At 36.9% G+C, this 25,795-nt stretch overlaps 5 protein-coding genes and 1 long non-coding RNA gene across 15 annotated transcripts; 5 read left to right on the top strand and 1 right to left on the bottom strand.

Annotated features, from left to right (window-relative positions):
* The first annotated feature begins 587 nt into the window (after positions 1-587).
* On the top strand, positions 588-2,355 carry LOC112285852 (nascent polypeptide-associated complex subunit alpha-like protein 1). Its single transcript, XM_024527137.3, has 4 exons — positions 588-724; positions 1,424-1,514; positions 1,628-1,758; positions 1,960-2,355. Exons 1-4 carry the CDS (start codon positions 668-670, stop codon positions 2,296-2,298), a joined length of 618 nt encoding a protein of 205 aa, XP_024382905.1. The 5' UTR covers positions 588-667; the 3' UTR covers positions 2,299-2,355.
* A 761-nt stretch (positions 2,356-3,116) lies between these two features.
* Positions 3,117-6,429, top strand: LOC112285851 (uncharacterized). 3 transcript variants are annotated; one of them, XM_024527136.3, is made up of 6 exons: positions 3,117-3,770; positions 4,079-4,298; positions 4,676-4,885; positions 5,119-5,273; positions 5,470-5,647; positions 5,826-6,429. In XM_024527136.3, the coding sequence occupies exons 2-6, from the start codon at positions 4,135-4,137 to the stop codon at positions 6,097-6,099; spliced, it is 981 nt and encodes a 326-aa protein (XP_024382904.1). In that variant the 5' UTR covers positions 3,117-3,770; positions 4,079-4,134; the 3' UTR covers positions 6,100-6,429. The 3 variants fall into 3 exon arrangements, with proteins under 3 accessions (XP_024382904.1, XP_073391828.1, XP_073391829.1); XM_073535727.2 differs by having other exon boundaries at positions 3,292-3,770; positions 4,172-4,298; XM_073535728.2 differs by having other exon boundaries at positions 3,568-3,802.
* Positions 6,430-7,607: 1,178 nt separating this feature from the next.
* On the top strand, positions 7,608-11,277 carry LOC112285976 (methionine aminopeptidase 1D, chloroplastic/mitochondrial). Of its 3 annotated transcripts, none has more exons than XM_024527408.2 (10): positions 7,608-7,918; positions 8,124-8,190; positions 8,378-8,621; positions 8,989-9,150; positions 9,448-9,489; positions 9,803-9,874; positions 10,154-10,233; positions 10,401-10,498; positions 10,817-10,864; positions 10,987-11,277. In XM_024527408.2, the coding sequence occupies exons 1-10, from the start codon at positions 7,843-7,845 to the stop codon at positions 11,157-11,159; spliced, it is 1,062 nt and encodes a 353-aa protein (XP_024383176.1). In that variant the 5' UTR covers positions 7,608-7,842; the 3' UTR covers positions 11,160-11,277. The 3 variants fall into 3 exon arrangements, with proteins under 3 accessions (XP_024383176.1, XP_024383175.1, XP_073392013.1); XM_024527407.3 differs by having other exon boundaries at positions 7,692-7,924; XM_073535912.2 differs by lacking the exon at positions 9,448-9,489 and having other exon boundaries at positions 7,692-7,924.
* Positions 11,278-12,499: 1,222 nt separating this feature from the next.
* On the bottom strand, positions 12,500-13,760 carry LOC112285977 (uncharacterized). Its single transcript, XM_024527409.3, has 2 exons — positions 13,305-13,760; positions 12,500-12,985 (listed from the first exon to the last, which is right to left on the bottom strand). Exons 1-2 carry the CDS (start codon positions 13,458-13,460, stop codon positions 12,869-12,871), a joined length of 273 nt encoding a protein of 90 aa, XP_024383177.1. The 5' UTR covers positions 13,461-13,760; the 3' UTR covers positions 12,500-12,868.
* Positions 13,761-15,848: 2,088 nt separating this feature from the next.
* LOC112285610 (uncharacterized) lies at positions 15,849-21,231 on the top strand. 5 transcript variants are annotated; one of them, XM_073535650.2, is made up of 7 exons: positions 15,860-16,445; positions 16,849-16,919; positions 17,200-17,504; positions 17,788-17,882; positions 18,080-18,177; positions 18,580-18,756; positions 19,090-21,231. In XM_073535650.2, the coding sequence occupies exons 1-7, from the start codon at positions 16,328-16,330 to the stop codon at positions 20,539-20,541; spliced, it is 2,316 nt and encodes a 771-aa protein (XP_073391751.1). In that variant the 5' UTR covers positions 15,860-16,327; the 3' UTR covers positions 20,542-21,231. The 5 variants fall into 5 exon arrangements, with proteins under 5 accessions (XP_073391753.1, XP_073391751.1, XP_073391752.1 ...); XM_073535651.2 differs by having other exon boundaries at positions 15,860-16,525; XM_073535652.2 differs by lacking the exon at positions 16,849-16,919 and having other exon boundaries at positions 15,849-16,525.
* A 1,752-nt stretch (positions 21,232-22,983) lies between these two features.
* LOC112286101 (uncharacterized) lies at positions 22,984-25,490 on the top strand. 2 transcript variants are annotated; one of them, XR_016504526.1, is made up of 3 exons: positions 22,984-24,246; positions 24,516-24,604; positions 24,934-25,033. It is a non-coding gene; the product is annotated as an uncharacterized LOC112286101 (long non-coding RNA). The 2 variants fall into 2 exon arrangements; XR_016504525.1 differs by having other exon boundaries at positions 22,986-24,246; positions 24,924-25,490.
* Positions 25,491-25,795: the final 305 nt, after the last annotated feature.

Here is a 25,795-nt window from a genome sequence, read left to right as displayed (position 1 = left end):
GAAATTGTTTTTTAAACCAAGTACAAATTAAATAATAACTATGTAGAAAAGGTAACAAAGACAAAGATATAATTTTTTTTTATTAGTAGTATAATTTTTTTGGGTATCTAAAGATTAATTTAAGCTCTTGATAATTACTTATCTTTTATTAATTATGAAATTGAATTTATTTCTAGAGACAATAAGTGGACGTTCAATGGAGCCTAATGGGACATGGTTTATGTACCTCCCAAATTTGTGCCTTACAAAATTATAAAAAAGAAGACAATTAAAGGTGAATGAAAAAATGATATGAAAAACCCCCCATGTAGAAATTAAAGAATAATATTAAAATAGATACCTTTTCATAAAATAAAATAAAAAGAGAGAAAAGAATGGCCACTTCAAAGCTCTCTCACACACTACTCGCAACTGCGGGCTTCTCTCCATCACAGTTTCGAGCCAGCCGTCAAGATGCGGGTCCACCGTGATCGGACGGTGAGGAGTCCAGGATATCCAGCCACAGTCGCCAGGCCCCTAAACCCTAAACTGTCTAGGGACTTCACTTACGCGAAACTGAGTCCTCGAGAAGCCCCTTTTTGTTGTGTTTCTGCGCCATCGTTGTATTTCCCGTTGTCGAGCTCTTCATCTCGGAGGCGAATCGCTGGTGCACGCTTCGCCCGCCACAATGACTGCCCAGGAAGCTGAGGGACTCGCCACCGAGCTCGAGCAGCAGAAGCTTCACGTGAGTTGGGGGAGGGGATTCGGTTTTAGGGTTTTGTGGTGTTGGTTTGTGGTCTTGGTGACGTGAGCGGTGGTGGTGCATGTGTGGCTTGTAGGTGTAGCTTTCTGGATTTCGGGTGGTGGACTGCGAGGGGTTTGGTGGGAATTTTTATTTTTTAATATTTTATTTTACTTTATTTTATTTATTTTTATGTCTGGCGCACAACCTGTTGCTGTAGATAGTAGATTTTGCAAGACCTAGTTTTGGTTGAATGGTTTCTGATTACATGAGCGGCACTATCAGTGTTGAGCTTAGACAAACGCATCGACCGGTAGCTGTATTTCTCGAATAGATACATTGTTTTACATGTCATTAAGAGGCGGAGTTTTGAATTTTGAATAGGTCGTGTTATGTGAATTTCAAGAAGTATCAGTCGTGTACTGTATGCTTTGGATAATATGTGTCCCTTGTTTCGTACCCTTACCAAACTTTCGGCTCAGGAGTGGGACTACTGGATTAGTATGGACCTCCTTTTTAAGTGTACTATTTGAATGCTTACATCCTGTTCTAGGTCATGGCATTTTCAATTTAACCATTGTGCATCGTTTATTTGCTTCTGCATTGCAAATGTAATACCTTAGTTCCTCAAACTTTAGTATGCTCATTTCATTGGAGTCATTCTCTCCACATCTGAGAAGCCTGTGTTATTTACGTGATTAGTCAGACGATCCCATCATTGAGGATGCGAAGGACAGTGATGACGAGGACGATGATGAGGGCGACGATGACGACGTCGCTGATGGAGAGGAAGGTGAAGAAGCCCATTCTAACTCCCATCACTTGCTGCGTTCAGTGAATTTCAATCAACAAGATAATTTTCATTTTATATAATCTCCAACTCATGTGAAGTTTGAACATCTGCAGGCGAAGACGGTCTGACTGCAGGTAAGTCAAAGCAGAGCCGTGGTGAGAAGAAGAGCAGGAAGGCCATGCAAAAGCTTGGCATGAAACCAGTCCCCGGCGTCACCCGTGTGACAATCAAAAAGAGCAAGAACGTAAGATTCAGTGCTTTCTATTGACGTGCCTTGCGCTTCAAAAACAATATAATCTTTAAAGATGATTTTAAAATAGACTTTTGGAGGACTTTGTGCGCACTGCGATTCTCCAATTGTTTTATTTTCCCCTTGAATCTGGTGATTTCGAAGTTAGTTTCGTTATTCTGCCTCTAATGTATGCTCTGGCTGCTAATGTATCAGATTTTGTTCGTAATCTCGAAGCCTGACGTGTTCAAGAGCCCAGCATCTGATGCTCACATCATCTTTGGAGAGGCGAAGATTGAGGATTTGAGCTCACAACTTCAGAGTCAAGCTGCAGAGCAGTTCAAGGTACCAGAAGTGGCGAACGTAGAATCCAAGGCTGAGCCTGCGTCAACTGCTGAGGCTGAAGAGGAGGGCGATGTTGATGAGACCGGTGTGGAGCCCAAGGACATTGAGTTGGTAATGACTCAAGCAGGTGTTTCGCGTGCGAAGGCTGTTCATGCTCTTAAGACAACAAATGGAGATATCGTTAGTGCCATTATGGACCTTACAGGCTAATGTTAGGATCTTGTATTGAAACTTTCTCTTCGTCTCTATGGAAACACTTCAACAATACTGAGTATTTCGTTTTCACATTAGTTGGATGGATGTATGCCCTGTGAGCTCTTCTGGTCTGGGATTACTTGAAACTGAGTCAACTGTCTTGACATCTGCACCTTTGTCCGCCGTTTGAATGCTTATAAGTTGGGTAGATGGTTGTGAAAGAATATGTTAATGTAGAATTTCATGAGATAAACCAAGATTTTAACTATCGACCATTACTTGCACATTATTCCGTTTACTTCAGTCACCTCATGCCACTGCAGAGTGGAAGGGACAACTGTAACAAGGACAATGAACGCATCGGTTATTCCTGTTAATTGTACTGGGAATAGTATCTAAAATCCAAGATTCATGAGATTCAACTTCTGGTTATCGTAGGGCGAACGCATTTCTTCTAGGGCTTCTAAACGCGTCCGCATGGAGGCTCAACCTTATTTAGATTCCATGGACTTCCATGAGATGTGGTAGAACTTTGATTGGAAAATTTAGTCAAACCACGAATTGTTTAGGAGGTGTTAGTGAGAAAATAACGCTTTCTCTGAAGTTTACGAGGTTGGAAATTACTCGAAATGACAAAGAAGTAATGAACCCATCAGCAGTGGCGGATTGCGACGATTGCAGGAGCTGCAGTCCCTTCCATCAGACCCTGGAATCTACACTATTTGTGGAAACTTTCAGCAGTTTGTACTCTGCCATCCACCCCAATTTGACCAATGGCCTGTGGCGTGAAGGTCCAGTCGTTGACACTTGCTATTACCCTAACTCGAGCGTAGGTTGTTCCTATTCCAGCGGTAAATGCCTCATTTTCTCACCCATAGTTCGAATGGTGGCGTCAGTATTGTATGTAGGTATGCCGCTGACGACGGCTTCGATTTGTCTTTCAACCTTTATTTACAGGAGCTTACTCAGCATCACAAGCAGCCCCATCTTTCACTCTCATTAGATTCCATCCTAGATCCTTATAGGCCAAAGCATATTTTTCTCGTCAAATTGATGGAGTTGTGTTTCATTTTTACGCACGAGCACATGAGGGCCGCATCCCTGCTTCAAATTAGACGGGGATTGTCGAAGCCGGCCCGGGTGATTGCCCAATCATCTGCTAGTGCTTTGCGCTCCCTCTTGCCGCTGTGAAAGTCCGTCATTAGTCACGTCCTTAATCGTCACGCACATATGCACTATATGCAAGCAAAGAGATGAAAAGGTGATTATAGAATCCCGCTTTCGCCTGTCTTCCATCAGCTCGGGAAGCTGCTCTTGTGTTACGACGCAGATTTTGCCGTGCGTTGCGCATCCTTGCCGGCGATCCTGAGGCTCCACCTTCTCAAATCGTACTCCGCCTCCTGACATGCGCGTGACCCACTGTGGGGGACGCTTGTGGGTCACGTGTTCAAGCCCATTTGTGCGGATTTGCGGGAGACATGTCTCTGGTATCCCTGCACGCTTTCAGAGGACTGAATTCGTGAGTTCATGTTTAGCTGTGTCCAGTAGCGTCTTTCGATCGTCTGTTTACTTTATGGAGCTTGTCACTTTTGCCCAAAGCCAGACGAAACTGACTAGGTTTTAGAGTTGTGCCTTGTTCGCGACGAATTAAGTCAATCTCTTGATGAATTTGGGTTGAAGTTTGGTTTCATGGTGCTTAGAGATGCGTGAATATTTGAAATTTTTCAACAAGATGTGAGTTAGTGAAGCGGAGAAGGTGCGGTGTCTAAGCATTCTGTTGAGGAATTGGCTGCAGTTGGCTAGAGGTGGGCTTGGAAAGTTGAAAAATTCGTCCCCTAGAAAAAAATTGCGATGAGTGGGAGTTCAGGCCTTCTCTGCTGTGTGCCAGCTTCAAATCTGCGCTGTGGACTTAACTTCTTGGAGTTGGTTAATTCCTCGCAATCTAGGGGATGGAGTGCTGGGTTGTACCAGGGTTCTGTGTCGCCTAATTCGCGTCAATTTCTTGTTGGAAGTGGGTGAGTTGTGAAAATTTCTTGCTGCCCTTGATGCGATCAATTTGGCCTAAAAACCCCTTCAATTGAGTTAGCAGACTTCAGTGATCACAGTGTCTGCCGCTCTTCGTTAATTTCTTGTAGGAGCACTGCTACTAATGCATACTAATTTTGTCATGCCACCAAATGGTTCGGATTTTTTCACGATTATTTTGAAGAGCCAAGCCTCGGAAGTTGCCTTAGAGGTCATTTAGAAATCAAACTCTCACATGATCACGTCTTAGCTCGGTGACAGAAATACCTACTGACACGTCGTAAACTGTTGTTTCTCCGCTCTGTAAAGTGCCTCATTTAGTGAAATCAATGAGCCGACGTTCATGTCTTTCACTTCAATGTTGCAGACACTTTTCCTTGGTAAGACTGGCTAACAAATACCGACCCGCCGAAGATGGAGGTGGTGTTCGAGTCTGGGCATCACAAACAGATGCGGAAATGGAAAGGATTCGTAGCTCAAAAATGCGTAATGGCTCTCCTCGACGCCCGCTTGATTCGTCGATCCCAGGCCTGGAAGACGAAAACGGGCTGCCATTATTGAGAGGAACATCTCGAAGGTCAGTTACGTACCTCGCCAACCTCCTCAATGAAGCGAACTTTTGAAGTAAATACGCAGTTTTTGTAACTAAATTGCACCGACTCTGTTCGTGAAAGTCACTAATTTCCAATCATTCAGTGACTGGCTAGTAGAGGCATTCTACCCGCTCCTCTGGCTGTTGGATTAGTTGTAGTTAGATTCTATCCTGGCGATGGTCTGTATTCAAGGAACGTTGGAATACTTGGTCTCCAGGGATCCGAACATGGAAGTGAATGGTGGTTACCTTTCATCAAGTGATTACTCAGCTAGAGCAGAGGAAATTTACCAAGAGGATGACAATGAAGATGATGAAGGGTTGCAATCCCTGCTCACTACATGGAGGGGGGCCAATCGATTTATCCTTGCAGGTTCTTCTCTCCCTTCAACCGTGTCTTATTTGTGCTACTCATGCATTTCCAATTCTTCTCGTGTACACGTTTTTTGTGAGTTGGATTACACTTATGTGAAGTTACTCTCATTCAGATAATCACGTTCGTATGGATTTGTGAAGATGTATACATACCTTGTCTGCCACCGTTTCCTCAACCTTGAGCTTTTGTGCAGGAATGTTTATTTTGGGCATAGGGGCAGGCATCACTGTGGACACAGTCCTCAATGTGGAGCCCAACAACGTAGCTTCTCGGGAAGTCATAGATCGACAAACTCCAAATCCAGACGTGTGTATAGCTAATGGAATGAGTGCTATGGTGCTTGACCAGCGTCTGTTCATCTCTTTCAACCCGTGAGTAGAATCTCTCTCTCTCTCTCTCTCTCTCTCTCTCTCTCTCTCTCTTCCTCCACCGCATCGTTTTCTCCTTTTTTTGTGCTCCTTGTTTTGTGTTGTAGTTTGAAAAACTCATCCAAGCAACACTCATGAACCCCCTTCTGTCACTGCTTGATTTGTTTTGGGCTTTTGGTAGGTTCAACGTTTATGTGTCACAGACAGAGGTGAAGCCCGGCTGTGTCTTGAGGCAAAGCAACTGGAGCGTGTTGGAACAGAGGGGCTTGGTGACCTCCGACGAAGTGCGAGCCTGCAAACGCAACATGAACACATTTGGCTTTGTTGGTGACCTCCGTCAAGCCCCAGAGATTTCATGTGTGTACCACAGCGAGAGCGCTGAGAACCAGTTCCTGAAGGATCCGTCCAAGGCTACTCTTGGAGATGGCTATCAACCCAAGGACTTCAACGAGTGAATCCCATGGCATGGATCAACCAAACCATCCATGCCGCTCTTCTCGAAGTTGAAACAGGCAGCTACTGCAGCAGTAAGTTGAAAATAGCATCTAACTATCCACCCTTCCTCACAGGGATGTATTGTTTTGTACCATATTTTTACTCAATATTGTATGCATTGTATCGTATATGAGCTTTAACACATGAGCTAGTAAACTTTGCTGCTTGTTGTACCGACAAGTGGATTTGTGTAACTGTTTGGCCACAGTGGCCATTTCTGGGCTGCGGCTACTTTTGTGCACATTTATTGCAAAGATTGAAAGAAGTTTCTTGTGGTCGTTCTTTCTGAACCTCTGTCGTGTTGAGTCTTGAGTCTTTCCTCTTGATTTGGTCAAGTTGAAACAGGTACATATTACTAGAGGTGCAGTTTGAAGATATGAACTCTGCTACTCTACAAACATGTTTTAAGAAAAATGGTATTAGATGTATATATATTTTCTTCCAGTTAATGCAACTATTTGGACACTTAAGGGCCTACATCTTTTTGATTAGCAAAATTAAAGTGCATAATTTTATGATGGTTATCATAAAAATAAAATTTGATTTTTTGCTCTAAAATTGTTGGAGTGATTTTTTGAACTGATCAAAAACCCCAAAAAATGAAAAAAAAATATATATATATAGAAAATATGTAGCAAGTGTGTTAAGATTCTGTTGGTGTTGAAGCATATGTTAAATCCCTGAGGGTTTAATATAAAAAACAATCTGTTTTTTTTTTTGTAAAATCAGTTAAAGTAAAGATGAAATGATATCAAAGCATTTAAAACAAAAAAACAAATTCAATACTTGTAACATGTATTGAATAATCCTCTAAATCTTGTGAAGAATACTTAATAAAGTAAAGTTTAATGAACAATGTTACTTTACAAAAGCAGTTGAACAAAAAGAAACCATGCTTGATAACCAGTCAAAACTTTATCATAAAATAAAAATGGCTAATAGAACATGACGTAATAACTCTTTATTTAAATCATTCTTGTATTTAAACCTACTTTTAGTTGTATTAACATTGTGGTAAATATAATATTCAAGTGAAAGATTAGAAATTTATCTTTCTATGCACTCACAAATTTATAAAATGTTAAAAATCTGCATAAATGATAATTTTTTAATATCTGAAAGTTGGAATCATAAGTCTTTGGTCTAAATTAAATATTTTAATACTAAATTTTAAGTTTAAAATTAATACATTGAATTTACAAAAAAATTATTAATAGAAAATATAAAAAATAAAAGAAATATTCATGTTATTTAAATTATGTAATAATTTACTATATAAATCAGGGTAAAAGGAGACGGTCTAAGGAAGTATTTGCGGCAAGAGGAAGACACGGAGCGAGTAGGTGTGATGGGGACACATCATTTACAGGACCACAAGGCTCGGTCAAAACTGATACCCTGCACATCGACTTACGCGGGTCCGGGGTTTAGGGTTTAGGCTCATCGAATTGGCGGTGCAGTGCTGATTGGTATGGATTTCGGAGCTTGGAGGTACCTCTGGCTCGCCGATTCAGCATTGCTGATGCTACCTAATTTAAGAAACTTCTGCATTGGGTTTTCGGGAAAGAATTCTGACGCCTGAGCCGCTAATTTGGTGGAGTTCAAGGTGATTGTTCCCTAAAGCGATCATCTGCTTGCAAAATTGTTGATGTGGTAGTGAATTTGAGAGATCGGTTCCGTGTCGACGAAGTTCAAGGTCAGTAATGGGAATGCGACGATGTTTAACAAGACTCAAGCATTTTATGGCGTACTCGAATGGCGTGTCCGCTTTGGGCAGTGGTGAATGTCAGCCCCTCTTGCAATTTTTATGGTTTCTGGAAATTGTGAGACTTGACATTTTTGTTGTTCTAAACTGACGATTGTATTGGGGTTTATTGGCTGAGTTCGAGAGTCGAATTTTCTCGTACATTTTTGAAGAATATGGCTGTCTTTATATTCTTCCATCGCATTGTATTCTGTGCTTGACGAGTTGAAAATCTTTTAGGTTGTGGTGGAAAATGGAGCGGAGTTGAGAATTTGAGGGCTGTGGCGGAAGTGTCGACGAGCACACGGTACGCCCATGATCAGTCTCAGTTGGCATAATCAATTTGGGTCTCATTGCACCAAGCAATCCATTTCCTGACTCTAAATTGCATCCGGTTCGAGATCTTGAGATGCTGCTCTGTGGAGTTGGTGATTCCCTTTTTGATGTGTACTTGAAATTGGGCTGGTTCAAGCGTAAATTATTTAAATTTTCAGGGTCGAGCAGCAGGCCAAGCCGTCGAGATTATCAATTAGACCGACCTCGTTTTTGCGGCCGGCAACAGTAAGCCCGCCTCTGGAGGTCCCGAAATACATACCTCGTCCCCCGTATGTTGGTGCTGCTGAGCCACCGGCACTGGCGGAAGAAATTCAAATTCATGACGAGGCGGGTGTTTCGGGAGTGCGAGAAGCAGGTCGACTTGCAGCGCTAATTCGTGACTATGTTGGATCATTAGTCCGGGTATGGTACTATCTGGTCTGTGGTCAAAGATGTTGATATCAGTTGTTTTACTCCTTTTTCCTGGAATCAAGCTGGAACATAAAGTTGCAGAAGGAGCTGCATTACTTAGTTCAAACTTCGAGCTTTCAACAAACGATTTTCCGTGATCCGGATTTAGTTTTCACATAAATTTGATTCAGTTATTAGTTGAGCTAATAGTGCATGCCAGGAAGTCTAATACCATCTTCATTGGCATTAGTTTCCAGAACTTGTCTTCGAGAATGTGAACCAATTCTCGCCAGCTGTATACTTGCAGGTGGGTCATGTCATTTAATTCGGTTCCCTGTCTTTTGGTCTCTTATCTATGCCGCGGTTCACTTGTGCACAGCCTGGAGTGACAACGGATGAATTAGATAAGGCTGCCCACGATGCCATTATTGATAGCGGTGCATACCCGTCACTGCTTGGCTTTGGTGGGTTTCCAAAGAGTGTGTCGACCTCTGTGAACGAGTGCATTTGCAATGGTATCCCTAACTCACGCCCTCTCCAGGTATGATCTCCTTGCCAGCGTATTTGAGTTTCTTCATTTATGATTTTGTTGACTTTTATGTGTTATATTCTGTACACTATTTGTAGGTTCAGTTGATATGAAAACCAGTCGGATCTATGTTATCTCTTCCATTTACCGAACTCCTGTGTGCGCAAACAAGTCATACACAAATACTTCCGACAGCATGGAATAGCGTGTACTGGTGTTCAAATCATGTGAGAATCTAGAGTTGTTGGTTTTGTTATAGTCTAGATTACATTCATGACCACTTACTAGCGCTTACCGGCAGTGTTGCAGAAAGGGGACATAATTAACATCGATATAAACATTTACTTGAATGTGAGTTACTGGGTATCTTTCAACTTTTTCTAATACATATCCACCGGAGGAGTGTTTCTTTGGATTGTGTTACGTGTGAGATTTACTAGTGGCGTAAGGGTGCATTGGTAATGGTTGGACTTTGATTGTAAATGTGTTGTGTGGTAGTGAGCTTACGACATTGGGATCAGAGGTTTGGGTTGGTGCAAAGTATGCTCCTGATTGGGTAGGGTGTTTTTGTTTAACCAATATTGGGAAATGCTGCTGAAGTACTGAGGCGTGTAGATTGTGTTAATTGATATCTCAAGGTTTTCATGAATATGCTGTCCCGCAGGGTTATCATGCTGAGACCTCAGAGACACATATCTGTGGCACTGTGGATGAGCATGTGAGGCAATTTGTTGAGGTAATTTTTATGAGCACAGGGCTACTCTCTTTTTTCATTCTTATCATGTAAGGCATCCTTTCAGCCGATCTTCAGAACATGCTTACCTCATGCAAATAGATGGAGAGGAGCCAGCAATTTGTACTGACTTCTTCTATGCTAGGAGTAGATCTTCAGATCTCAAGATCCCCTGTTTAACTACCTGTGGTGTAGTGCCTCTGCCCATGATTGTTTCGTCTTGAGTTATCAAGATGAAGTCCTATGTTTGAACTTGCTAACTGTTTTCTTTTGGAGCATCAGGTTGCAAGGGATTGCTTGAATACAGCTATTGCCATGTGTGGGCCGGGCATCGATTTTCGGGAGATAGGTGCCATCATCACGTGAGATCTAATTACCCTGATTTGCTAATTTGATTGGAGAATAATATTCTTATAGCATTGGTCGTCTTTAGTCAAGTGATTGTGGGGGAAACACAAAGTAAATTTCTGTTCATTTTATGTGCTGCATGTGCTAATGAATTGTACGCGTTGTGGGGTGACAAATGCAGTGACATTGCTGACGGTTGCAATTACCACGTAGTTGAACACGTTGCTGGGCATGGGGTGGGCTCCTTGTTTCATTCGGCTCCATTAATCTATCATTGCTGTAAGTAATTTTAATTTTAATTTTTTTAATTACCTTTTTCGTGAACCTTTCACAGAAAGTCTTGGCTTCTAACTGCTTAGATGTAAATTATCATATGAATCTCATCTATGTTCAGCTGTTTACTTATGAATCACATGTATGTGAAGTTTATTATTAATGTGGTGTAGTCGTTCCTAAAACCAGTCACCCGGTTTTTGACACTTCTAGATCGAGTGAGTGATTCCCAAGGTTGGTGTTTAACTTCGAAACATAAACTATAGTTCCTGGTTACAGTTCTGTGTATTTGATGCATACAATTCTCTGTTGAATGTGGCGCAGATAATTATAAATCCGGAAGGATGGTTGCTGGACAAACTTTTACCCTCGGTAAATATGTGACTCAAACTCGTATTTTTTGGGTTCCTTAAAGTGGAGGCCTAGTGATAGATGTGATTTTTAGCATGGATTCACATGTATATTAAGATACCTATTCTTCTGGTTGTTTGTAGAGCCAGCGCTTTCAATGGGCACTGAGAAGGCTTTACAATGGGAGGATATGTGGACGACGGTGACAGCTGATGGCAGCCTTTCAGCCCAATTCAAACATACCGTGCTCATTACTGAATCTGGGGCTGAAATTCTTACACCCAAAGAAGAAATGGACGAGGATGACAATGAGTAGAATGTGAATTTATTACAATGTGTTCAAATTGTATGGTCTGTTGTAACAGAGAATGATGTTCATTTTTGTATCTATTACATGTTCTTTGGCAACTTAAGCACGCCTTAGAATTCCTCAAGTTTCCATCTTAGACATGTGCTACCTTTATTCCTCATTCATGTGGAGGAAGGATGCGCTTGTGACCCCTCTTGGGATCCATCATTGGTATATTGCAGTTCTACCTCTACAATTTAGAGACCTGCAAAGCAATCCTTGAATTGTTTCAAATGTTCTCATTCCCGAGGAAGGGAATGATGTCGGCAAGCAACTCAAAATGCCACGACGATTACAGTCGATTACAGTTGAAAAGGTTCGAACTCAGTCTCAGACAGACATGAGACAGTATACTAGAGGGCTCAGGGTAGAAGCACACCCCAAATTGCTACGGGATGATACGGGATCTAACTTTCTCATACTATCTTTGCACTCAGTTTCACAGTCGGAATCGTGATCGCGCGAACGATGGAAATCAGAGCCAAGAAAAAGCACTAATTGTGAATAAAATTGGTGTACAATAGGATGACTCCCAAATATAACATTTGCAGATGACGTATTGATTCCGAGGCCTGTCTTGCTGCAAATAGCGCACAAGGTACCGAGCCATTGAAACGTCATCATAGAATGGTAATGGTGGGCTTGTCTACTACTTTCTCCTGGTGCAACCACGGTATCCTTTTTCTTCTCCGGAATCAGCTCGTCGTTCTACTTCAGCAGAATGAAGGTATGTGAACTCTATCAGATCCGCACAATCAGCGAACAGCTCACCCACGTAATATTAACTGTCTTGTCACTCTGTCGATGTTGGTTCTGAATCTCCGACTGCTGACTGTGCCTACTCTTGTTTGTTGCAAACCGAGGCTTGATCTAGTTCGTCAGATCAGACTCCAGGATCCTGGAGGATGTCCATACCTAGAGGCTCTTTGGTAGTAACAAGATTTTGGCTGCGTGCATTCTGATAATGGTTCTGAGAAAGGTGCCCGGCAGCAGTGATTGATGAAGACGACACAAGACATCACGAACATGAAGGTGTTACGACCCAAATGTTGCTCTGTAACACGATGGACCAGAGCAATTTTTGCGTTCCCGTGCGAGAAACCATGTGAAGGCCAGAGAGCAACTAGATCAGTCCAAGGCCGCAAATCATGCAACTAGAAAGTATATAGAAGGGTTAAGAGTCAACGATACGATGAACATAAGCAGTTCCTTTTGTTTCAGAAAAGTGTAGAGGGTCGATGATCTGATAGTTGTCATGATCGCACACCCAATGAAATAAGCAGTAGGGAAAACCAGGAGCATAGAGCTTACTGACGAAAAGGTCTCTTTATTTCGACAAATGCGATATTTACAAATAATGATCACCAGGGGTCAAAATTACTTTGAGCCCTTCAGAGACTGAGCGGCAGTTGAAATTTAGCTCCTGTAAGAGCTACATTGGATCGACAGGTTCACATTAAGCAAGCATCAGGCTTTATCTAAGCCCTATTCGTGAGATATTTGTCGATGAAGGTGTTCAGATCTTCTGGGATTCAAAAGTTCAATGCCGGTGAAATGTAGGGTATATGCACAAAACGAAAGTGTTCGGGGCCAGGAAGGCCTTAATTAAGCCTGCTGACTGAAAAGAAAATTCTTGGAAATCCAGTTCCTAGTAGAACAACCCCACAATTTTATTATCAGCTCGCCAACTCTTCACCTTTCGCTTGTGTTTGCCCCTTGAGGTTCTGATACAAGTAGCGACCGCTAAGCATGTCGATCACAACCCAAAAGCTAGATGATATTCCTGTCGTCACCTGCACAGTATCACTGATATATGAATAGGTGGAAACAATCATTGAATAAAGCATAAGATACACTTCAGAGTATGAGGTGGGCATGGCTCTTAGTACAGACAGATTACACACAAAAGTTGGATGCAATCGTCTGACTCACTGTTAAACCAGAACAGTGCATCGCAATCAGTTCCTAAGCTACTGGCCTTCCAAAACATGACAACATGGCTTGGATTCTCTCTCAGGATTACCACGGGAAATGTAATCTAACATCGCACACAGGTGGCGGAAAGGAGCGTAAAGGTTGAGCAGCGCAACGATCAAACTCCGCTGTACATACCTTGGTGGCTATGCTAGTCTGTTCCATCGCCTGCTCCGGCTCGTCCTCATCGACGCTTAGAATGCTGGAATTTCCTTGCTCTCGCACAGTCTTAAAAGCAAAGTAACCAGCCAGAATAGCAGAGAGGAAGAGCAAAATCACACGAAGAGGACACATCTTGTCCCGGTCTTAGAAAAACACTGCTAAAATCTACGTCCTCAGCCTGTTCCGCAGGAAAAAAATATACAATCGCCCTCCAAACCTCCCAAACCCTGGCACTGACCACCCTCCCGAAAAGACCTTCACCACGCCGACAAATTGCGCAAACAACTCCAACAATCCAACCTCAAGCTCCACTACACTCCAGCATCACCACAAAAAACTTATACTTCGACAGGACGAGGGGAGCTAATTGGCAACAACAAGAGACAACGCGCAAGAATGTCCTACAGCACCACACGAGCGAACGTCCTCACAACGCTTCCTCGTTCATACCCAAGACCCTGCAAAGGCCTTTCAAAGCTCCACACCGAGGACTAGACACACAAGAGGCGCGTGGTGTAGGACGGCATGCGCGTGATGACCATCCCAGGAAGATAAGAAATCAGCAGAAGAGATACGAACCAAAACACTAACATATCCCAGCAGTGTAACAGGAGAGCTCCTTCTACTCAACGACTTGAGCTGCAAAGTCCGCGACCTTTTGTCAAACAGTTCACGGAACCTTCAACGCGTGACAGCTGACCTGAAAGAAAGGCAGCAGAAAAAGAGAAACAAAAACCCAGCTTGGCAGGCTCAATTGCGGACAGTAGAAAACTGGTGGACAGTCAATCAATGGCCTGAAGGTTCTGGCCTCACGAGTTCCGATGCGGGATCGGAGGCGCGCTTTCCTACACCCACGCGGGCCCCGCCGTGCTTTGACTGTGGTATTTATGCTCTCTTTTTTTCTGTTTTTTTGTATGGGAAAATCACAATGCCTGGTCTTCCCTACCAACCGTTCTGGATAGTGCAGGAGCAGGATCTGATTGCTTGCAGAACCTAGTTCGTAAAAACAAAAAAAACTACCATGTTGAGACGATGAAGAAGTAGCAGAAACAAACACGTATGTTTCCTACGAGAGAGGCTAAACGGAGAGACCTGGAAACCCTAAAACTGGGGACTTGGGTTGTCCGTCGTCATTGAATTCACTGTTTTGGGTGTTTTGTTTTTTGTCTGTTTGTTCTGCTAATGGGGGTGGAAACCTGAATTTCGTAAATGTAGGTAGGAACAAAATGTGCCTAAAGTGAGGTAAGTTGGGTCAACACGTAGTTTTTCAGATTTGTTGGGTCTCTTTTAGATTACTAGGAAATGGTTATTTTGTACTTAGGGTTTTGGTTAAAATAACAAAAAGTGAAATTGTGTTGGATTATAAGTTGATGTGCTGTGGAGTTGAATTTGATAATTAATTAATTAATTTTTTTTTCATAGTTGATAACTTCTCTTGGACAAAACTTGTAAGTTGTCAAGATTAATATGAGATCATAAGAATTCTAAATTAGTCCTCTCTTGGTATTTGTGTTGTTTAGGTTTGTAAGTACTATCAATACATGATTTTTATTTAGTTATTTATATCAATTAGTTAATTTACATAGAAAAAGTTGGTACCATATTATTACACATGTTTCTAAATTATGATTACCATTTAGTTTATTGCAAATAGTTGATCTTTATCTTCTTCTTCTTTTTTCTTTTTTCCTTTTTTTTTTTTTTTTTTTTTTTTTTGTAGCTATCTTGGTATAAACTTACACTCTTATCTAAATTATATTCATTTTAAACAACTATATGTTTCATATTGTGAGGTTCTCTTCTTAAGATGGTTTAAAATAATTTTAACTTTGTATATGTCCTCAACTATATACTATATTACTCAGTAATAAAGGTTACATCTTCTTTATATTATCATTTAAATGATAATATAAAGAAGATGTAACCTTTATTAAGTACAAATCATAATTATTATTGCTAATATTATAACTTGTTGAATTTTCTCCTATGCTTAGTATTCTAAAAATATAATCAAACTCATATCCATTTTACTTGTATAAGAGACTTCAATCTACAACACATTGTTCACTCTTAATCCACTATATCGTATGTCTTTGTACAAATCTACTCTTCCTTTATATCCACTCTTTCAATTGTTAACAACTCATATTATCACTTAACTTATACTAATCTTCAAACTTTCTTTTCTAATTCACACCTAGAACTTCAACTCTTAACCTTAAATACTTAGAATATTAGCAAAATTTAAATTCTAATATATAAAGTAAATAAATTATATATATATATATATATATATATATATACACATTAATTGTGATTGCTTTGTAATATTTATTACTATATAAAATCTATTGCAAATAATTATATATTTTAAAATAACAATGTAAAAATTTCTATTGGAATTAATTAATTAATTAATTTTAAAATCATATAATTTATTGTTAAACAAAAAATTAAATACTTAACAACATTTTCTAAGGCTACAATTGTTTTGATAAATCCATGAACTAAATTATTTAATATTTAAGTTTTTTTGATGAAAACTAAAAAAATATTTTAGATTTATCAAAACAAAGGTTAATTCTATATCTTTTAATCTAACTAAATTTTTATTTTAATTTTTAATCACTAATCATAAAAATTAAGATAACTTTGTAATATTTCAAATATAAGTTTTTATGATTGGTGATTAAAACACAAATATTAAATGTAGTACTGATTTAAAAACAAAAATACAAATAAAATATTGTTATTAAACGTAGTCCTGATCTAATTTTTTATTTTTTATTTTTATTCTTTATTGAAATACAAGAATATTGTATAAAAGCATAACAAAGTTATTCCAAACCTCTTTTATTACTAAAAAAAACTTACACAACCTTCAAATTAAAATAACTTTCTTCTACCACATTAAATGAATCTAATGTTTTTTTGGATTAACCTTATTAAATCTAAAAATCATAATAAAGTAATTACAGTGAATAAGTGTGAGTCTGATCATGAAAGTGATTTATTCATTTATTTCAAATCAGACACAATTGAAAATTATAGTGTCCGATCTGAAAGAAAAAAGAAAAAAGAAAAACATTTTTGATAAATTTAGAAAACAATTCTTAGGTAAATATTTAGAACATAAAATTGTTCTATAATGATACACATTCAGTGCTATTTTATACTGAATATACGCTTCTTTTTAGGTATTTTTATCCTTGTAATAATATATGTAAATTTTAACACACTTTTTTTAAAAATATATTTCTTACACACAAGACCTAAATTTTTTTATGATTTGAACATGAAACAAATAATTAAGAAAAGATCGTAAATTCCAAAAAAGACAGTGAATAATTTAATCAAAATATATGAGAACCTTCCATTGCACAAACGTTTGCAAATACAGTGAAAACATAACATCAACAATCAAAATTGTATCAAACATAAATTCAAAGAAAAGTGAAAAGTGTCTATTTTGAATTTCCATGCCTCATTTTCAAATGCACTGTATGGAATCAACACACAGGCATATTATTATACAAAAGAAAAACATTATTCTTTAGAAATTTGCATGATAAAAACATGGTGGCACCAGGAGTAAGTTCCTTCACAGCTGATTACTATGAACTAAGGATAAGTGCAGTATGATTTAGAAAGCACACAGTTAATATTACACAAAAATTAGGGCATAATTCCATTCATCAAAAGAACAACATATAAGTTAGAATCTTACTTATTTTTAAATCTAACTTTAACAAATGTTATATGACTTCCCATAAATAGGTTCATTTCTTCAAACATGGCTATAGCTTGCATGAATAATATGATTTTGTTCTTAAATTGTTCTTAACTTTGATATTTTTCTATAAAAATTTAGGTATTTTCAAATGACCATAGAAGGCCCCATTCTGTCATGGAGGTGTCCAATTGCAATCCAAGTGGACAACAAAGACCCAGATCTGCGATGGAAGTGTCTTATTGCAATGGAAATGGACAAAGAGAATGTCCTCAAAGGCCACCAGAAAAGCCTCGACCTTCTACGGCACATTCAATGTGTCCCACTTCGGCTGATAAGGAAGCCTTACTTGATGAGTTGCAAACCCTAAAAAATGCTTTTATGGATCAAGAGTACCACATGAAACTTCATATTCAACATGCTCTAGAGATTGAAAAAGAAAACAAGTATGTGTTGCATTTTAAAATTTTACTTTGACCCATCTTCATAACATGAATTGATGGCACAGATGTCCATTCAGTAGTTTTATAATAATTGATTTTTTATCTATTTATTTATTTATATTTCCTGGTACTATCAAAATAATAGAAAAAAAAAAAAAAAAAATGACATTTTTGAAAAGAATACATTAAATGATTAAACTGCAGCTGGAAATCACAACAACTATATTCAATTATGAATACATTTTAGTTGTAATCTTCTTTTAAAAAAATGGGTTTATATTGGTAGGAATCTTGAAAATAGTGTTGAAAGTCTTGAATTAGCATTTGGATTAGAAGCTCCTCGGATGGGAGGGGAGTTCAGATTGATTGCAAAACTTTTAGGTATTGTATTATGATATCATGATTATTTTATCTTGTTTTAAAACGTTGAAAAAAATCATAATTCTTGCTAATAGATTTATATTAATAAATCAATCAATCAATCAATCATGCAAAGTTCAATCAAGATAATATATTAAATTCATACAATTTTACAATGGTGTATAATGCCACTATACAATTGCATTTGTAGTGTTTAGGTTTGAAAGCACGTTTGCGTGAGAAACAAATCATATGTAATAGTCAAGAAGTTGAAATTGGTTTACTTCGTAAAGACATACGTGTGACTCATTGCCGAGTAAAACTCTAAATATGTAATCAGTACTAGAAATGCATTTTGTGATATCCATAAAAATTAAATTAAAAAAAATTAAAAAAACCATCTTCATAATTCATATCAGATTTCTGATACACTTTCACAATTTTTTCTATTTAAAGTTCAGTGCACAGTTCATGCTCGTTTACAGTTTGATTTTCATATTAACTCTAAACAATTTGGCTAATTTTTATACACGGTATGTTTTATAAATGATGGTATTAATTGATATTATAAGTATAATGATACAATCTTGTCGTAGATAAATTCCTATCTGAAAGATGAAAACCGATATTTTCATACGAATTTTTTAGAATTTTTGTTTGTAATTTATTTTTTTAAAAAAACCTTCAAAAATTGAATATTTTCCTTTAAGATGATCAGGAACTTGAGATTGAACGCGATTTCTTTGCAAAAGAAGTTGGCACATTACAAAAAATCACAACAGGACTTCGGCGTATATTTGCCAAAGTCAGCAACGGAAACAAAGAAATCAGAAAATTACGTGAAAGGATCAAGATATTGAAAAGTTCACACGAAGAAACAAAGCAAAAAATAAACGTATGGCTTCGAAATGGAATGAAATACTATGTCATCAAGACTTTATCACTGAGCTAAAATTTTGTATAGCAGTATTATTGTTGGCAGTATCATCAACATATGATCATACACAGTTTGACTGATGTTTTCGAATTATACAAAGTTCATTGAAAATCTTCGCAGTTCACTAATACGCACACACACACACACACACACATATATATATATATATATATATATGTATATATGTCGCAGAAGTCACCACTGCTAGTAAATGTATGGATACACCAGTGAATCATGAGATCCTTCGAACTAAAACTCTATGACCACATGCTTCGGCGTTTCGTGATGTAGACTAGGAAGGAAAATATCCAGCAAGCGAAAACAGAGATCGAGGAATGGAACAAAGTGAGCTCGGAATCGAAATCAGCCGTGAAGAGTGTGGCATCGAAGCTCGCGGAGCTTCAGAGCCACTCCGAGGTGCTTACAAAACTGAAGCACCAGGTCGATTGCGAGACGAAGAGTTTTGAGCACCAGATTGCGAAGGCACAGGATGAGACTCGGTACATCGCCCGGGAGAAGATTGCAGCTCAGCGAAGAGCCGAATCTTCTCAACTTGTAGGGACCCCCAATGGAAGGATCAGTCCATCAGGGAGAGCCGGAAAGAGAATGAAGGTGCCCGATCGGCCCAGTTCGCCGAACGCAGATGCAATGGCGAAGCTGGAGCGGGAGTTTCTGCAGCAAGTCCAATCTGCCGCTGGTGAGTTCGTTGACACGGCTCCTGCATCTCAACCCCCGTCGCCTCGAAACGAGGATCAGCTCCAAGAACAACATCTCACCTTCGAGGCCCAACGAGAGTTTTTCACGAACAAAGTCGACGACGCCGAGACCCGGTTTCGGCAGGCTATGGAGGAGATTGAGTATGGGAAACCGAGATCGACACTGAGTGCACACGCTGAGGCGGCGAGGAAACTAGCCGCAGCGGAAGCCGCGCGACTGAAGGCTGAAGCTCTGGCGATAGAAGCACAGGAACAGGCGAGGAGGTTGGAGCATCAAGCGAAGAGAATTCAAGAGCAAGCTATGGAGCAGGAGACGAGGTTGCTTGATCAAACGAAGGGATTGCAGGCCGAATTGGACCGACTGAGGGCCATGGGATCAGGCGACAAGAGGTGGAAAAGCGAGAAGGTGACCATCATGGTGGGAGAGCTAGTTCTCCCGGTAAAAGACTACAACGTCCAAGTTAAAGACCACGGCGTAGAGATCGACGTCGACGTAGACATCCACCACACTACTGCATTCGGCAACGCCGACACCGCTCAACTAGCGGCTCTGAGGGACGAAAGAGCATCCGCGGAAGCTGAGGCGAGACGTCTAGACAGTCAACTAGAGCGGACACTGGAGGAGCGGGACAGACTAGCCATGGAACTCGCTGCGCTGCAAGGCATGAGCACGAAAAGCAAGCGATGGGAATCCGAGGTAGTATCAGTGGTTGTGGGAGGCAAGGCGCTTCCGCCATTGGGATATCAGCTCAAAGTTCGAGACGAAGGCTCCCAGCTCGTGATCGACGTACAAATCCCCAACGTCAGCGACGCAAGAAGCGCGGCACCGGTGGACGAAGTCACAACGAGCGCGAGCAATGCTTCAGATCAGCGAGCTCCTCTGCTAGACGATCAATCGAAGCAAGCCATCAACGCCAACATCCAGGATGTGTTGCAGTATCTAGAAAACATATCCGACGTAGTTTCATCGCATTCTTCTCCTTCTGGGCCCAGTTCCAGCAACGGCGATGGTACTGGCAACAGCTGAAGCGCAAGCTCATCGCCAAAGCTCTGCATGGTTTGCATGGGATTGGTGTAGCGTAAACATGCTTTTGCTTATAGGATTCCCAGGTACTTTTGCCCATTTTGCTTTCTTGCTTTTAGGGTTTGGGTTTGTGGGTTGCTCTTGCCAAGCTGCATCCTGTTGCTTTGGAGTTGCGTTGCGTGGTGAATCGATAGAGCGTTGGGTTTGCTTTTGTTGGCCATGGTTTTGATGCTCAAAGAAGTATAGCTATGTGGGGTTTTTGAGTGGTAGAAGAGGCTTATGTTGATACTATGCTTAAGTGTTTAATGCTCTTGGGTTTACCTGTTTGTGGTTTTTCTTATAAGGAATTGGGTCTTGCTTTTTCTAGCTCAAACATCAAGTGTATCTACAAATGAAGTTTTTTTTTAACTTTATCAACTTTTGATGAATAATGTGTGTGTGTGTGTGGTAATGCATATTAGATATCAGAGGTCAGTTTAAGATGTTAATGATTTATTTTTAAGGTTTAATTAGATTAATATGTTGAATGAATTTGAACTAACTAGATATGATTTTAGCCACATTGGATACTAAAAAAATTATCCAAACTTGAGCTTCTGAGTAATTGACTGTTGGAAATCAATCATACGAGTTGTGCTAGTCCAAATGTTGGAAAATATTCCTTGTTAATTAAAAATACATCATCGTCTGTGATTATGTGATTTTTCCTAGATTCTATGTAGCTTGTCTAACTTTCAGTTTTTTTAAAAAAATTAAAATATGTAATGTGTCGATAATATATAGTTTACAATTTACATGTATTTGATTTAATGAATACAGTTCAAATTAACATGACTAAAAAATACAACTTAAAACTGTGATGAACTTATATAATCAAACATAACCAAACGTAGTTGATTTGCATAATTAGATCCCAACAACCCTAAACCCTAAACAACTGAAGGAAAGATAAAAATAATAAGTTAAAGAATATATAAGTATATTTATTTCTGTGTCACAAACTTCTGGAAAAATCATGTGTATGGCTTGAGTACCAAATAAAATGAATAAAAAATGAAAAAATACTTCTAATAAACTGATTCAATAAAAAACATAACAAATAACTAAATAAATGATAATTCATGATAATAACCAAATTCTTTAACTTACAATACACATTAAAGTTTGAATAAATGCAGATTTTCTATGCTTTGCATGATTACGCATAGAATTTAAATTATATGTTATGATTATATTAATATATATATATATATATATTAGTATATTTATAATATATTATTATCAAAGAAATACTAAATTATTAAAAAAATCTTAAATTGATACTCTAATAAATATTAAAGGAGTTAAATCTTTGTGAATTAGTACTGAAAGAAATAAAATAAATTTTTATATTTATAAGGCATATTCATAAATTAAAACCTAAGATATGGTTTTTTAAAACTTAACATATCCAAAAATAAAACATAAAAAATAAAAAATCATGATGAATAATATATATATATATATATATATATATATTTGTGTGTGTAAAAATGTTAAAATGACCCACCCATTTACTAAATCAACCCATCCTACCTATTGTAATCATCACTAGAAAAATGGATTGTTTCTAGAGACCATTATTACAATCATGGCCCTCATTCCAAATTCCCTCATTCCCAACCATTGCTCTCTTTATTTGTAGCCTTCTTCATCTCAATCCTCCAAGTTCTCCTCTTTATGTTGTCAACTCTCATACAAATCTCCCTTGTTATTATAACATTTTCTTGTGTGTGTGTGTGTATATATATATATATATATATATTCTCAATATTAGTTTGTTAGACCTTGAAAATTTAGTTTTATAAATAAATCAATAATGTGGATATTTGTATATGTATGTAATTCATGTGAATTCAAATATCTTTTTTCAGGTATGTTTTTAAACAAGGTTTTTTAAAATATTATTTTTAATATATATATATATATATATATATATATTGAACGAATTTTTAGTACACAAATGAAGTTGTTGTGATCAGTGTGTATTAACTTAAATAGTAAGTGTGTGATGATACTAAGTGTTAACACTGCAAAAATAAAAACATAATAAAATAAATAAAACTATCACAATATTTTTATGAAAATAATGTTTGGATTGAGAAAAACATGGAGAACAGTTCTCTTAAATCCAGTTCATTGAATGAATAATATTTTTTAATGTTAAAATTTTGCTTTTTTAGATGACATTCTTAAAACAAATATCATTGTATTCTGATACCTCAAATTTATGAACTTTTAAAACTAGGAGGAAGTCTTTTAAAAAGCAATTGTTGCTTAAAATCAAAATTTGGATTTGTGTGCAAGTCTTATTGGATACAAACACAAACACCTAATGAGCTTTATATGAATGTATGAAATATTTTCCTTTTAAATCCAAAAAATATATTATTTTAAAATTTTGTAATAGAAATACAGTCTACAATAGTCTTTTAACATCTGCAATTTTTTTCACACACAATAACTGTGAAAATAAGTGTTTGTTGGATTTTTTTTCCGATTCTAACATGGATTATCCAATATTTCCCATCTAATAACTCAATTTCTTCTGATTTTTCATGCTAAGTTGCCAAAGATTTTGAATTCTGTAAAACATGACATTCAGTATTCGCACAGATATAACATGTATGTCGATTGTTCAACTTACAGGTTTAGAATACCTACTACATTATTACTAATACTGTGAAAAACATCCCAATGATTTGTTATGATGAATCTAGTTTAATTTTAATCAAACCAAAATCATAAGTCTTTCTACATTCAAATTACAAAAAAATTTCATAATTATCATTTGAGTATTTTAAGGGAAAATTTACAAACACGAGATTTGACCTGATTAAAATAATTAACGAGGTACTCAATTTTTTTTAAAGATTTTGTATTTGATTGACCAAGAAACACTCATTAATAAAAATGAATTAAAATACAGTTGTATGATCTCACAAACAGTTATTTAATATGATTCTTTTGTTTTTTCATTTTTAAAAAGTAAAGGTATGCACGATTCTACTAAAATATATCATCGATATGATAATGTTCTATATTTTTTTCAAATATGTATTATCAATTATTAAAAAATTAGGGTTGTATTCTGAAATGATTTCAAACTTAAACAAAATTTGCATACATGTTTAGATCATGAAATATATTATGCAGTGTATGTAATCTATTTGGTCAAAATACTCTGATTTCCTAATACGAAGTTATTTACAACTGAACACAATTTTCTTATACTGTCACGAATGAAATGAAGTTTTGTCAGAAAATGTTAAGGAGATAAATTTGACTCTATCATTGTCAAAAAAATTGAGTGATGTTACGATGTTCTGGTTTGTAAATTGCTTTGTAACTTTTGTACACTAAAAAAATAATAATAATAATAATAATGTATTTTACTTCAAAATGATGTTGTTTGGATCAGAAATGAAAGTATTTGACAGAGCTTCTCACAATGAAAATTAGGTTTTATTCAAGTTCAAAACATGTGAAAATGTACAGTTTTCATGATATAATTCACCCGCAGAAACTTCCTCTAAAGTCAACAAAGTAATATTTTATAGGATAAAAACGTTAATAATCATGCCCAGAGCTCTGGCAACACCTAAATCAGCCATGACCCAACTCAGGCTCCCACCTGAGTTTACTATTATCCTACCTGCTCATCAACTTGTATTATTTCAGACTTTGATATTTTCTGATATGTTTTATTCAAAAATATGCACCCAATTCATTTTATTGATTATATTAGTACCAATGCAAGAAATTGAATGTGAATGTGTAATGAGAGTAAAACAGAATAACAACCTGTTCCTCCTAATTTACACTCTCTATACCTTACTCATAACAGTCAATGCAAGCAGTAAATTTGTAGTGATATTAATATGTATGTATATATATATATATATATAAGAAATAAAATATCAAATAAATTCTTGCAGCTCTATCCATTATTAATTGCGGTCTCAACTACACTAGGATTTTCTGGATTTTTGATAAGCCGCAATTTGTCAATCAATCCAGATGTTAGGTGTGAATTATGAACGCTTTTTTGACTTTGCTAATCATTCTACATAATGTTATTAAGTAGAGGGATGCAAATTCAAACTGAAGATACTATTCTTTGTATGAATATAAAAGTATTAGTTTTTTCTATTTATAACAAAAGCATGATATTAATTTATAGTTGAAAAATAAAAATTCATCAAGTTTTAAATTACGTCTTTGACTTCAGAAAATAATAACTGATTGTTTATAAAATGTGTAATGATCATAATTTTTTTTATTAATATTAAATGATCAGTATTTTATGTTTTAATTTGATTTTGTATTTTGGTTATTTTGCAAAGTGAGAAAAAGATGTGAGCTTGGAACATATAAGGCATGCTATCATTTTATATGATATTAATTAAAAAAACTGGTGTTAATTTGTAATTAATATTTTTATTTAAAATGATTATTTTAGAATCAACAAAGATTATCATCTTGCCGGAATACTTAAAAATTACAAAGAAGGAAAAAGATACTATCATCATCAACTAAGAAGTTTTATTTTAAAGAAGATTGCTAACTTTTAGCTTTTACTTCTAATATATATAAAAAAGTTATATGTGCACATATATATATATATATATATATATATATATCTATTATATAAGATAATTTAGATGTAATACAAAGAGACAAAGAAGTCTTTTGATTAGCTGTGACAAAGGAAACTTGGGGAACATGGGAACATGAAAATTAGAGAACATAGAAACCAAAGGGCATGGATGAATTAGAAAATGGATGGATGTGCCAAAGATTAAAGTGCCTAAAAATAGGTTTTTGCTAGTATATATATATATATATATATATATACACACACAATCACAAAAACCATTAAAATTAAAAGTTGATTGCAAATAAGAATTTAATTATTTGTAATGTAAAAATAATATATTCAGAATTAAAAGGCGCATCATAACCTTAATTATAACTCTAAAAAATATAAATAAACATTGTTCATTAAAATAGAGGCTTGTTGTTTACATAAAAATATGACTGTAATCTTGAACCTATTTGATTTTTTGATCAAATATATTTTACATCCAACTTCTTATAAAAAGTGGAAAAGGTAAGAAATAACATATTTAGCAAAATTTTAATAACATATGCAACATAAACGTAATATTTTATTATTTTATTATTTTATTTAATATTATTAAACAAATGATTTAGT

The sequence above is a fragment of the Physcomitrium patens genome, chromosome 8 (assembly GCF_059467195.1).
Source record: "Physcomitrium patens ecotype Gransden chromosome 8, ASM5946719v1, whole genome shotgun sequence".
In the NCBI taxonomy this organism is placed as follows: domain Eukaryota; kingdom Viridiplantae; phylum Streptophyta; class Bryopsida; order Funariales; family Funariaceae; genus Physcomitrium; species Physcomitrium patens.
Note: the sequence above shows the minus strand (reverse complement) of the source record. Positions and strands in the feature narration are given on the sequence as shown.